Here is a 14785-nt window from a genome sequence, read left to right on the forward strand (position 1 = left end):
CATGGAATCCTTTTGGCTTTGTCACTAACAATATTGAGAAGAATGAGAAAGTTTCTATAGCATTTGATGTTCCTGGGTTTAAGTGGACAGGAAGTGACTTACACAACTCACCATGTCCCAGGTGACTTACACAACTCACCATGTGTGTTCAGGTTAGGGATAGACCAGGAGAGAGTTTGGGTAAAAACAATAAAGGAAAAAGTCAGTGCAGATGTTTCTTTTATAAACGTGCTATTAATTATTTAGTAAACTTGTGAGAGGTACAAGTGATAAGATAGTAAGGAATGAGACAAGGGTAAGGATAGGGAAAATAAGGCAAGTCTATTAAACCACACTGAACAGAACAATGTGCACAATCAAAATGGTTATGAACAAAGTCTCTTCATGAAAAAGATCAGCAAGAATTTGAGGTCCTTGCATTTCTTTACATTTTCACTGCTCCAAATTAGAATATGTTTCTCCCCTGGGTTGTGATCAGAGCTTTCCTCAGGGCCACTTTGACATCCTTGTTTCTCAAGCTGTAGATCAGGGGATTGAGCATGGCCCCCACATTAGTATAGAAAACAGAAGACACTTTCCCCTGTTCCATAGATCCTGGAGAAGAATATTTCACATACAGGAAAACTGCTGACCAAAAAAAAAAGAGAAATAGCAGTGATGTGAGAGCTACAAGTGCTGAAGGCTTTTGATCTTCCTTGAGTGGATTTGATATGAAGAATCCTGATGAGAATGAAAATGTAAGAAATTAGGATAGTAAAACTGGGCACAGTGATATTAATACCTACCACAATGAGAACTACCATCTCATTGACATAGGTGCTGGTGCAAGAGAGTTGGAGGAGAGGGAGAATGTCACACAAGTAATGGTTGATGATATTAGCACTGCAGAAGGTCAGTCTAAGCATGCACCCTGTGTGTGCAGTGGCTCCAGCAAATCCCATCACATATGCTGCAAATATCAGCCCCAAACAGACCTGAGAGGACATGGTGACCTTATACAGCAATGGATTACAGATGGCCACATAGCGATCATAGGCCATGGAGGTCAGCATATAGCATTCAGAGATGACAAAGAAGAGAAAGAAAAACAGCTGAGTCATGCATCCCGTATAGGAGATGATATTCTGCTTTAACTCAAAGTTCATCAGCATTTTGGGGGTGAAAACAGAAGAGTAAAAGAGATCAATCAAGGAAAGATTGAAGAGGAAATAATACATGGGGATGTGAAGGTGGGAATTCAGCCCAATTAAAGTAATCAAACCAAGGTTGCCCACCACGGTGACAATGTAGATCACTAGAAACAGGTAAAAGAGGGGTTGCTGAAGTTCTGGACGATCAGTTCAGTCCAGAACTGTTAGCAAGAATAAATTAAGTCACTAAGGAGTCATTTCTGGTCAGCATTCTCCTCGTCAGAAATCTGTTAGGACAGAAGGAAATTACATTAATGGAGAATCCAGCTCTGTCCTTATAAACTTTCACTCATGAGAGACTGGTAGAATTCAAATCCTCCATTGCTTCATGGGATATGAAATGACTGCCACACACATGCCACAACATGTTAGTTACTCTTTCTTTTATCTTCATGAACTGTCTTGTGAGGAAGTATTCCTTCTGTCTTTTCCTAGAAGATGGAGTGATGGGGAGTTGGGATACAAGCCAACCTGCGAATGAGCTCAGATAGTTGGGATGTCTCCTCATCTCTCCCTTTCATTGATCTGGTCCTTCAATTTCTAGTTCTTACTCATATCTCCATTGCTATACTTGACACCTCAGTTTCCCTGTGAAGACACTCAATCTGGAGGATATTTCTCTAGGATAGAGACTATACTGACATTCTGTTTCCTGTAAGGGAGTCCTCATAGTCTAAGGTATCTTTAGATACTTAAATATGAGAACACTAAGTCAACAATGGCACCAAATATAGAGGAGAGCCTACAATTTATAGCAACCATACACTTCCGTATTTCTATGCATTTTTCTTCTCTGTTCTATCCCAGCTGAACAGAGAATAAAAAAAAGGGCGCTAGATATGCTCTCCCAGGTTTTTGTAGTAGGGTGTGAAAGAGAAACCTAATTTGTCTGGGTACTGATTATTTAAAGGTTAAGTTTGTGATAACGTATCAAGCTGTATATTTATGATTTATAAACTCTCATAAATACATACATACATATATATATACATACAATATATCCATACTGTTTAAAAGAAGAGACATATGTCCTCTGACAGTTTTATATTCTGAATTTGACACCTATATTTCTACATTTATCTCACTACAAGACTCAGTATGAAACCTACACAGAGGCCAAAATACAGGCAGTAAAATCAGAGCTCCACATCTCTGAGTTTCTTGGCATTCCATACAATACATTTCATCATTTTTCAACAACATAGAGAATATCAGGGAAAAATAGAACCTTGAATTAACTTACTCTGTTTCTACCGAGAGACCTCAAGGCTGACAATTTATATGTATTTCACCTCCACTGTCCTGGAGGAAGAACTGGCTTCAGAGATATCAAAGCTGACTAAATATCTTCACAGAATCTTTTTCTTGCTTTAATGGTAAGAGGGTTTAACAACAGATCTCACAGTCGGAATGTTCCAGGACTAATTCTGAGGTATAAAGCATGTTTTTAGCCAAGAGGGTATGTGCAGAGAAACATATAGCCTTGACACCAGACCTCCCTTATCACAGAGCACATGGAATTTACCTAGGCCTTATAATTCTTGCAGAGTTGATTAGAAATCCAGGCATAGGTCCCCCCAGGACTTCCCTTAGTGATGAGACCTGCAGAGCAAAGATTGTGTCTGTGATTGCACCTTAATTTATGATAATGAATGTTAACTACCCATCAGGGGCTATATAATCCCCAAGGAATAAGACAGAAGACTCTCTGTGAAAGTGAATAATGGAAAAACAATATACCATACAAAGAGTAAACATGAGAAAGTTGCAGTTGTTATATTAATATATAAAACAGATTTCAAGACAGAGTACTATCAGATATAAAGAAGGACATTTAATAATGATAAAAATATCAAAAATAAAATAAAAACTACGGTTAGTATCATACTTTAATGTTGAAGGACTGAATTCTTTCACCCTGTAATCTGGAAGGAAACAAGGAAGTCTGCTGTTACCACTCTTATCAACATAGTATTGGAAATACTAATCAGTGAAATATGGCAAGAAAATAAAATAAAAGATAGATTCCCGGCCCCAGCCCATGTAAAAAAAAAAACAAACAAACAAACAAAATATAATAAAAAAAAAAAACAAGAAAGTGTTTAAAAGATGTTTCCCTTTCTTCCTCTCTTCCTTCCTTCCATCCTTCCTTCCTTCTCTCTGTCTTTCCTTCCCTTCCTCCCTCTCTCTAAAAAAAAAAAAAAAAATAAAAAAAAATAAAAAAAAAAAAAAAAGATAGCTGGATGAGAAAAAAAGAAAAGTGTTTCTCCTTGTATATGTTATTATTGATTACATTAAGAAAACACATAAAAAATTAACAAAAAACAATAAAAAAAATCTTCCTCAGACCAGTAAGCAAGTTTCGCAATGTCACAAGATACAAAATCATCGTGCAAAAATCCATCATATTCCTTTATACTATCAAAAAACATGTGGCAACTGAAATTTAAAACATAATATTTTTCATGTTAATTTTTAAAATCACCAAAGTATAAATCTATTAAAATACATACTATATGTATGTTGAAATTATAAAACCCATGTGAAAGTAATTAAATAAAAATAAATGAAGATGCATACTGTGCTATTGATGGGAAGAGTTTATTGACTCAATACAGTATATATATCATTTCTACCCAAAATGATCTGATTCATATCAAATGTTTTTTTTAGTATTGACAAGATTATTCTAAAATATATGTGGAAAGACAAAGGAACAAGAAAAGCTAAAACAAATTTGAAAAAAGAAGAGTAAAGTGGACGGAATCAGTCTACCCAATTTCAATATTTTGATATAACCACAATAATCAAGACTGTAGGGTGTCGGCAGGTGGATAAACACATAGACCATTGGAACAGAATAGAGAACACAGAGAGAGGCCCTAAATATTCCCAACTCATTTTTTTTTTTTGTATGCTGAATGGTGGGGTCACATTTCATTCTTTTTCCATGTGAGTAGCCTGTTATTGCAACATCTTTTTGTTGAAATTTGTTTGTTTGTTTTTGTTGTTTTCTTTGTTTTGTTTGTTTGGGAAGTGCATGGTCTGGGAATTGAACCCGGGTCTCCTGCATGGCAGGTGAGAATTCTACCACTGAACTATCCTCGCACCCCGTTCCTAACTCATTTTTGGCAGATGTGCAAAAGCAATTCAATGGAGGAAAGGCAGCACCTCAACAAATGGACCTGGAGAGGTCAAATTTCTCTGGGCAGAAAACAGCAGAACTTCCAGCTAAATCTCACAGTTTATACAAAAATTAACTTAAAATGGATCACAGACTTAATTGTAAACTGTAAAACTGTAAATCTTTTCAAAGAAAACAAACAAACAAAAACCATCACAACCTAGGATTAGGTGTTCTTAGACCTGATACCAAAAGCCTGATCCTAGTCTCATCCATAAAAGAAAAAAATTGTTAAATTAGACTTCTTCAAAATTAAAAAAATCTTCTCCTTAAAAGGCACAATTAAGAAAGGGTATGTCAAGGCAAAAAGTGAGACTAAATTTTCAAATTATGTATCTGATAAAGAACTTGTATGAAGTAAATATAAAGAACTTTTTAAACTTAATAAGAAGATAAATAACTCAATTACAAAAGAGGCAAAATATTTAAATTAGACATTTCACCAAATGTCTCATAAGCATAAGAAAAGATGCTCAATATATTATTATTTTAGAATATGTAAATTAAAACCAAAATTAGATGCACACTAGAATGAATATAATTTAAAAACAGACAATATCAAATATTGAGGAAAATGTGGAAAAAACTCAAACCTTCATATATTGCTGATGGGAATCTAAGCCCTAGGACCTCTTTGGGAAACATATTGGCAATTCCTTAAAAGTTAAACCTTCTCACGTAACCCAGACATTCCACTATTAGTGTAACAGCAACTTTTCAAGTGTAATCTTAAAACTGTAAGCAACCAGTGACATCATCAATATGGTGATATAAATAGCTACCGAAAATCTCTCCCTAGGGAGTCAATGAAAAAAAAAAAGGACAAATCTGGATTTTTTAGCACTCTGGAAGAAGGTATGGACTGGAGAAGAACCCAAAAGATGCCGAATTGAAGAGAGAAACGTCAGGTAGGAAACCTCAGCACTGGAGCAGACAGTCCCCTCCTCACCCCCGCAACCAGTCTCACACACAGCACAGGTAAGCAAAGAATTAGCAGCTGTGATCCCTTCCACTGGAGACACAGAATGTAAATTCCCTCACCGCAGTGAGATAGAACCCAATTGCTTGGAGACCCATGGGACAGGGGAGGACATCTCAAAACCCAGGGCAGTGAGGCATAGAATCTGAGAAAACTTGGACATAGTCTGTATTTCCAGCCTTGGGTACAAAAGCCCTGCCCCCATTCCTGAAGGAAACAGCAGCTGGTGGTCTGATCCCTGCCTGGTGGTTGGCTGAATAGGAGGTCTGCTGGAGAGTACTTTGCCATAATAAAGTACGGGGCCCTCCCCACCAGTGAGACTTGACTCTCAAGGGTGTAAATCTCCCTGGCAACATGGGATAGACCTACTGGGATGAACCAGAACCCAGCATCATGGGATTAAGAAAGGTTTTTTGACCAAAAGGATCAAGAGAGAAATGAGACCAAAATAAAATTTCGGTGACTGAGAGATTTCAAACAGAATTGAGACGTTATCCTGTAGGTTATTCTTATGCATTATATAACTATCCTTTTTAGTTTATGCTGCTTTGGAGTGGCTGGAGGGAAGTACCTGAACCTGTTGAGCTGTGTTCCAGTAGCCTTGATTCTTGAAGATGATTGTATAATGATATTTACAGTGTGACTGTGTGGTTAAGGAAACCTTGTGTCTAATGCTCCTTTTATCCAGGGTATGGACAGAGGAGTAAAAACATATGGATAAAAATAAATAATTAATAGGTGGGTTAAGGAGTGAAATAATGTGTGTAGATGGAAATATTAGTGGTCATGAGAGGGAAGAGCAAGGGGGATGGGATGTATGAGTTATTTCTCTTTTTGGAGTGATGCAAATGTTCTAAAAAATGATCATGGTGATAAATGCATAACTATGAGATGACATTATGAGCCATTGATTGCACACTATATATGGATTGTTTATGTGTGAAGGTTTATCAATAAAAGTGTTTTATTTATTTATTTATTTATTTGAAAGAAAAAAAAAGGCAGTTCACTTCCAAGGTTTCTCTGTCACATGAGACAATATATGTTGATGTCTACTGGCTATTTGCGCCCATGTTTTGTTGCTTTCAGCTTCTGAATTCAGTGGCCTCCTCTCTGAGCTTCTGTCTCCAAGCATCTGAACTCTCTGACTTCCATGTCAGCCTTTTTAAGAACTCCAGTAAACTAATTGTGACCCACTTTGAATGGACAGGGTCACATCTTCATCTAATCAAAAGGTCACATCTCCACAGAAACAACCTAATAAAAAAGACTCACCCACAAGAAGTCTGCCACTAGGAAATTGGATTAGAGGAACATGGCTCTTCTGGGGCATATAACAGTTTCAAACCAGCACACTGCTCAAGATAAGCAATGCCTCCAAACTCCAGTGACTTGTGCTATTTTGCTACTGTACAATTATGGTTACTTTTTTATGGGGGTGGGAGTGGGGGAAAGGAAAAGCCCAAACAGATAGAGATGAAAAAGATCGTTTGTGTACTTACCTTTTGATGCATAAGAGTGAAAATTAAGTGTTCTGAAATTTCAATTTTAGGTGGCATTTTTGGAAGCTTCTTCTTGGTTATCTCTTATTTAGGATCTTCTCAATATATCATAAGTAATATTGAAACTGCTAGGCTCTCTAAATTAGGTAAGAAAAGAGAAATTCAGGATGCAGCCTATTAGATAAGAGTCTCAACTTAAGAAAAATTAATGATATGAATGGAATTTTTAAATCCCCTTGGTAACTCCACAACTGTTTAGTGGATGAAAAATGAGTCACTAAACTTTTTTCTCAGGTATCCTTGAACCAATCCTGGCTCTCCATCTTAATATGATTCTGACTGTAGACAATAAGGCTTTAGATCAGAGGTAGGACATATTAAGAATCATTTAGCCTAAAGTCCCCTTGGGGGAATGATGAGAAAATGGGAAGATTCAACTTCCCCATTTGGAGAAGGCCTGATATTCTTGCAAGCAGTGAGAACAACAAAATCAATAGGCTAAACTCTCAATCTTGGGGTTTGTTCATATGAAACTTATCCCTGCAAAAGATAGGCTAAGCCTACTTAAAATTAGGCCTAAGTGTCACCCCCAGAGAACCTCTTTTGTGGCTAGATGTGGGCTATCTCTCAGCCAGCACAGCAAGCAAACTCACTGCCCTCCCCCTCTCTATGTGGAACATGCCTCCCAGGAGTGTAAACCTCCCTGGTGATGTGGGACAGAAATCCTAGAATGAGCTGGGATTCAGCATCAAGGGATTGAGAAAACCTTCTCAACTGAAAGGGGGAAAAGAGAAATGAGACAAAATAAAGTGTCAGTGGCTGAGAGATTTCAATTAAAGTAGAGAGGTTATCCTGTAGGTTATACTTACACACTATACAGATAACCCATTTTTAGTTTAAGGTGTATTAGAGAGGCTAGAGGGAAGTGCTTGAAACTGTAGAGTTGTGTTGCAGTAGCCATGCTTCTTTAAGATGATTGTATAATGATATAGGTTTTGCAAAGTGACTGTGTGATTGTGAAAACCTTGTTCTGATGCTCCTTTTATCTATGGTATTGATAGATAAGTAAAAAATATGGATTAAAAATAAGTAAATAATAGGGGAGCAACTGTTAAATTGGGTAGAGGGAAATACTAGTGGTCAATGAGAGGGAGGGGTAAGGGGTATGGTATGTATGAGTTTTTTCTTTTTCCTTTTATTTCTTTTTCTGGAGTGATATAAATGTTCTGAGAAATGATCATGGTGATGAATATACAACTATAGTGATGATATTGTGAGCCATTCATTGCACACCAAGTATGGAGTATTCATACATCAAGAATGTTTGTGTTGTATGTTATTGGTTTTATTAATAAAAATTAAAAAAAAAAGAATTGGCTAGCTTGACTGTGATTCTCTCTTAGAACCAGAATAAAGATAGAGAAACAGAAAGGGACTCTGTCAGTCCTTTATGTGACCAGTCCATTCAATTTCCACCTGCCAGCCAAATGCAAGTTAACCTCATTTGAATGCATACATTTCCTTTGCTCAAATTTTCTATAAGTTGAAATTTTTGAGTAGATCCAAAGCAACAAAAATGCTCTTTGAAAACGTAAAGAACAATAACATTTCTGGACAACTGAATACAGAATATGTTCTACTACCTCCCTCAATCTACCTGTGTATGTATTATTTCAAGAGAAGGGCAGAAAGCTGGAGTTTACATTATTGGGGATATTGAATGTTCTATCAAATATGCACTTATTGGAAAGTTTTCTGCCTCTGAGAAATTGCTAGATACATTCTCTACATGGCCTAAATCATGGCATAGCAGACTGGGAACTCTGGGTCCTCAGGAAATGGCCTTCTTAAAATTTCAATTTCACTAAAATAAGAATTACCATCTACAACAAACAGCTACAACATGAAATTTAATCTATATGTAGTTTCCCTATAAATAAAGAAATAGTGCTATTTGGTCTAACTAGGTCTCTATCTCACCAAATACACATTTCAATTATAAATTGCTGTTTCATTGATAATGTTGCTAGGCAGTTCCCTCTAAAGGGGACTTTTAACTTAGGAAAAATTTAAACCTGATAAAAGAAAAAAATGTTCCAAGGAATATGTTCTATAAAGGTTCTCAAGATCCTGTGGCATAAACACATCCTACAACTGGATATGAGTAGATATTAATAAAAAGATAGGAGAAAGGAATGCAGGTTACATATCTATCTATCTCATCTCATCTAGGCATTTTCTCCGCAAAAGATTAGGTATATATGATTTAAATGATTCTGTGTAAATTAAAATAAGCCTATAAAACATTTAATAGAAGTAAACCTGAAAAAAGCTCACATAACTACAGTATTAAGCATATCACATTTTTAACATTAAAAGCATGTTTAAACAAATATTTCACCAAAGTTGAACTATATAGTGAGTGCATCCAGCTGATTTACCCTGATTTGGGGCATGTGGGACTATACAAATTATTTAACAACTTGCATATCTGGAATACTTGGGCTAGATTATTGGGACTCAGACATCTAATTAATAAAACTGCTAAAAATATTGAATAAAATAATATTTTGGTAATAATTTATTTTATGACCTCATGGAGATTACATTGATTTCTTTGCATAAATCATTAAACTATAAGTGTATAATTTGTGAATAGTTCAATATGTAAATTATGATAGATGGTAAAATTTTAAAAATAGGTATTTTCTGGATAGACTTTATTACAATGAATTATTCAAAACTTTAAATTATCCACTTGTAACTTGAAATAGAATTGTGATTATTTCATTTTTTCTTAGATAATACTTCTAACTAAAAAAATCATAATTCTTAATGAAAATTTGTTTGCCTCTAAAACAAAGTTTTTTCAGGTTTTCTGTGCTTAAACAGTGACTGCTCAAGAGTTCCTAATGTTATACCCACAACATTTTTACACTCACAAAATATAAGAATTATTGAATGCAAAAGTAATATAGTTCAAAATCATTTTGAAAACAGTTGAGAAGTTTACAACAATTGAAATCAGATTTCAATGATGCAAAAGTTCTTTTCTTTTGTTGAGTAATTAAGTGTTTAAACAATTTGAAACCAAATTTTAATTTTTAATTTCAAATATTTTGAAATAACAAGCAAGCCTTAATTTGCAAAGGCCTTGATAACTATTAGAGAAGTCAAAGTGCAATTAGCTTACATTCCACTAAAACGACACAGCTGGAAATGGGGTGATGTGCCTGATATAGAGAGACTGAGATTGGGGTCCTGCCTGTAGCAGGAACCATCAGGACCCCATCCTGGCTCCCATCATGGAGGCTGCAGTTCCTAAGGCTGCACACTGTGCTCCTGGGGCCCCTCAGCAGCCCCGAGGGCACTTGTCCACAATGGGTGCTGCCCCCTCTGCATGTGCCTGCTATAGCTGGCCTTCAGGTGATAGAGGAGCTCTATGGTTTGGCTGTTAAATGGGGCAGTGAGCTTGTGGTTTCCACGTTGTTCTTCCTGCTTTACAGAGACACGGTGTGCTGTCATATCAGAGCCCCTCCAGTCCTGACTTCCTAGAAGGCCACAGCCTTCCAGACCATGTGGCTGGAACTCCAACTGTACCTGGCCAAAACTGATAGGCTAAAGAACAACGTATAAATAATGATAATATTTTATATGCAAAATAGTTTACATGTCCTTGACATATCTTTTTTAAAAAATTTATTTATTAATTAAAAAATTAAGAAACCAAATAAAACACCAACATATATAATCAGTAATTCACAATATCATCACTTAGTTGCATATTCATCATTTCTTAAAACATTTGCATTAATTCAGAAAAAGAAATAAAAAAACAATAGAAAAAGAAATAAAACGAACACAGGAAAGAAAAAAAAAGATTATACCTGCCATACCCCTTACCCCTCGCTTTCATTGATCACTAGCATTTCAAACTAAATTTATTTTACCATTTGTTCCCCCTATTATTTATTTTTATTCCATATGTTCTACTCCTTTGTTGACAACATAGATAAAAGGAGCATCATACACAAGGTTTTCACAATCGCACAGTCACATTGTGAAAGCTATATCATTATTCAATCATCCTCAAGAAACATGGCTACTGGAACCCAGCTCTACATTTTCAGGCAGTTCCCTCCAGCCTCTCCATTACATCTTGACTAACAAGATGATATCTACTTGATGCATAAGAATAACCTCCAGGATAACCTCTCAACTCCGTTTGGAATCTCTCAGCCATTGACATTTTGTCTCATTTCACTCTTCCCCCTTTTGTTCGAGGTTTTCTCAATCCCTTGATGCTGAGTGTCCTTAACATATCTTAATATGGGGATGAATGTAAAACAACTTTTCCAGTTTAAAAATTTTATGGCATACCTATTTTATAACAAAAGGATAAGAAACATACATATGACAGTATCCATGGTTTGAAGACACTCACCAATTTACAGACATAAAACTTCCAGATATTCAATACCTATAAGTAACCTTATATATTCTAAAGTTTTAGAATCTAGTTTTCTTATTATATTAACATCAGAGAAAAACAAAGTTTGAATTTAAAAAAATGTTTGTTTTAGGTATTATGAAATGTGGTTTTAATTAAAAAATTTAAAGTGATTAGAATATAAGTTCAACTGTGAATTAAACTTGTTGACTTCACAGAACTTAGCCAGCTGTTGCCAACTCAAAATCCACCAGGAGTGCTCGTGACTGCAGCATAGTCCTCAGATCACAAGTGTGCTGTGTATGTAATTCACATGATATTTTCAGTTAAGTACCAAGAATTTAGACATCGGTGATATATGCCTTATTTGACATCTATAGAAATGTGAAATTTTGAAATATGTGCTTTAGAGCAAGATTGAAACCAATTTTAAGCTATTTAACCAGGTGATTTAATGGGCATAGCCAAAAGAAGGATAGAAGTATACAGTATGCATTCAGATTTTGCTTGAGGAGACTGAGGTTTAAAAAGAATTATGATGGTGAGAAAAATAAATACACGTAAATATATCATGCTTAGCTCCAGGGTTAACAATCTTAATCAGATTTAAGTAATATTTTTAACAAGCATTAATACTTTTTTTCGGGGTACATGGTCTGGAAACTAAACTCGGGTCTCTGGCATGGAAGGTGAGCATTTTACCACTGAACCTTCCGTGCACACGAGAGGTGATTTTTACATTTTAAGGTGATTGTAAACACTAAAATTTTTAAAACTCATGATATCTCTGATGAAGGTAGAAATTACAGTGATATTTATTACATTCCCTGACATATATATGTTCTGAGGGACATTGTTCCCCAACCACAATTAAACTAGTGGTGAACAATTTATTTTTTATTTTTATTTTTTGGCATGGACAAGCTCTGGGAATCGAATTTGGGTCTCTGGCATGGCAGACAAGAATTCTGCCACCGAACCTTTTTATGAACAATTTATTTTTGTGTATCAAAAAGCAATATTTGTGAGGGTGCATGGGTAGTTCAGGGGTAGAATGCTTGCCTTCTCTGCAGGAGACCTGGGTTTGATTCCCGGACCATGCACCTAGAAAAACACAACAACAAAATTTGTGGATTCCTACTTTACACCACTTTTAATTACCATGAATAACTTCAATATTTTGCTTTAATAAAATATAAAATAATTGTATAATATCTAATGGTCTTTTTTTAAAACTTTTTTTAGTAATTAAAAAAAATTAACAAACAAAACATTAAGATATCATTCCATTCTACATATACAATCACTAATTCTTAATATCATCACATAGTTGCATATTCATCATTTCTTAGAACATTTGCATCGATTTAGAAAGAGAAATAAAAAGACAACAGAAAAAGAAATAAAACGATTACAGAGAAAAAAAAAAAGATTATACATACCATACCCCTTACCCCTAGCTTTCATTTACCACTAGCATTTCAACTAAATTTATTTTAACATTTGTTCCCCCTATTATTTATTTTTATTCCATATGTTCTATCTTCTGTTGATATAGTAGCTAAAAGGAGCATCAGACACAAGATTTTCACATTCACAGAGTCTCATTGTGAAAGCTATATCATTGTTCAATCATCATCAAGAAACATGGCTACTGGAACACAGCTCTACATTTTCAGGCAGTTCCCTCCAGCCTCTCCACTACATCTTGAACAACAAGGTGATATCTACTTAATGCATAAGAATAACCTCCAGGATAACCTCTAATGGGCTTTTTAAAGTCCATATTACTATGAAGATGGTGACATGCTTCATCAGGAATACTTGTCCAAACCCTCCATAGCCTCATCATCACAGGGAATGATCACTATCATAAACAAGATTGTGATGAAATCTTACTTTGTGTCTGACCCTCTCTGAACCCCTCTGAAATTAAACCTTTCTGGGGACATGTGTGTATTTAGAGGTTGACAATCCCATCTCTGCTACAGTCATTTTGGCTGAAGACATCATTTCCATGATGACCCCACCCTCAGGCTCATTCTGAAATAACTCTCTAAAATGTCTCTCTTCTTTCACAATCTCCTTTCTTTCCTTTCATTCCTTCGCTGGGTTCTGCAACATTAACTGTGTGACCTTGATCTAGACACATAGTCATTTCATCAACTAGGGAACAGGATGAGGAGACTTATCTTTCAGGAGTATTTGTAAAGGATGTGACACACATTATGGCCGACAGTTAACTTTTTTCTAAGAAATAAATGTATAAATGAAATGTAAATATAGAAAGAATAAATGGTTACACTGGAAAGTGAGAAAATATGTTAGATTGAAAATTCTTCAAAGGAGGCTTTAGGAGGAAAGAGGAAGAGATGCAGAAAAGGAATAAGATGATGAGGAGAAAAGGGCACAGCAATGGAGGCAGGGACTAAGGTGGAACCACTGGTTTTCCTCGGTTTGTTATTCTCTTCAGGGTCTTCTTCAGAGCAAGTTTGACGTCCTTGTTCCTCAGGCTATAGATAAGGGGGTTCAGCATGGGCACCACATTGGTATAAAGCACTGAGAAAAATTTCTTCTGACCCAAGGACCCAGCAGATGATGGCTTGACATAAGTGAGCAGCCCAGATCCATAGAAAAGGCCAACAGTAAATAAGTGGGAGCCACAGGTGCTGAAGGCTTTAGACCAGCCCTTCGCTGATGACATGTAAAGCACATTGAAAAGAATCAGAGCATAAGACATACAGATAATGAGACTGGATACTATGGCAACCATATCCACAATAATGGAAGCCACGAGCTCATCAGCATAGGTGCTGCTGCAGGAGAGCTGGAGCAGGGGGAAGATGTCACACATGTAGTGACTGATGATGTTGGAATCACAAAACTTCAGCCTGATCATGCATCCTGTGTTAGCCATCGCACCAGCAAACCCCATCACATATGAAGCAGACACCAGCAGAGAACACACCTGAGGGGACATGGTGACAGTGTAAAGCAGGGGCTTACAGATGGCCATATAGCGATCACAAGCCATGGCTGTCAGCACATAGCACTCAGAGTTGACAAAGAAGCAGAAGAAAAATAGCTGAGCCATGCATCCTGCAAAGGAGATGATGTTCCTCTCTGAATTAAAGCTCATGAGCATTTTTGGGGTAAAGACGAAAGAATAGCAGAGATCAATGAAGGACAGATTGAAGAGGAAAAAGTACATGGGGGTGTGAAGGTGGGAATTCAGACAAATAAGGTTAATTAAGCTCAAATTCCCCACCACCGTGACTACGTAGTTCACCAAGAACAGGAAAAACAGGGGCAGCTGGAGTTCAGGTTGGTCTGTGAATCCCATAAGGATAAATTCAGTCACTGAAGAGTGATTTCCCACAGCCATTGACTTGGGGGGCATAAGCTTTAGAAGCAGCGGTAAAGGTGACCTTAGTGACGTACCCTCAGATTTTGTCTCCAGAGCGAGTTCTGGATCTGCTG

The 14785-nt window shown here is 36.3% G+C and overlaps 1 protein-coding gene and 1 pseudogene across 6 annotated transcripts; both read right to left on the reverse strand.

Moving 5' to 3' along the window:
- Window positions 1–445: 445 nt before the first annotated feature.
- On the reverse strand, window positions 446–1401 carry LOC143643194 (olfactory receptor 8B3-like; annotated as a pseudogene).
- LOC143643196 (olfactory receptor 8C8-like) lies at window positions 578–14714 on the reverse strand. Of its 6 annotated transcripts, none has more exons than XR_013156178.1 (4): window positions 13886–14690; window positions 12368–12409; window positions 6856–6992; window positions 578–624 (listed from the first exon to the last, which is right to left on the reverse strand). XR_013156178.1 is itself a non-coding variant. In XM_077111954.1 (1 exon), the coding sequence occupies exon 1, from the start codon at window positions 14703–14705 to the stop codon at window positions 13734–13736; it is 972 nt and encodes a 323-aa protein (XP_076968069.1). In that variant the 5' UTR covers window positions 14706–14714; the 3' UTR covers window positions 13689–13733. The 6 variants fall into 6 exon arrangements, 1 of the variants encoding a protein (XP_076968069.1); XR_013156176.1 differs by having other exon boundaries at window positions 614–720; XR_013156177.1 differs by lacking the exon at window positions 578–624 and adding an exon at window positions 1335–1417.
- Window positions 14715–14785: the final 71 nt, after the last annotated feature.

Source organism: Tamandua tetradactyla, chromosome 8 (assembly GCF_023851605.1).
Source record: "Tamandua tetradactyla isolate mTamTet1 chromosome 8, mTamTet1.pri, whole genome shotgun sequence".
NCBI lineage: Eukaryota > Metazoa > Chordata > Mammalia > Pilosa > Myrmecophagidae > Tamandua > Tamandua tetradactyla.

Coding starts and splice junctions, on each gene's coding strand:
- LOC143643196 (XM_077111954.1), bottom strand. CDS start 14,705: ATGCCCCCCAAGTCAATGGCTGTGGGAAATCACTCTTCAGTGACTGAA.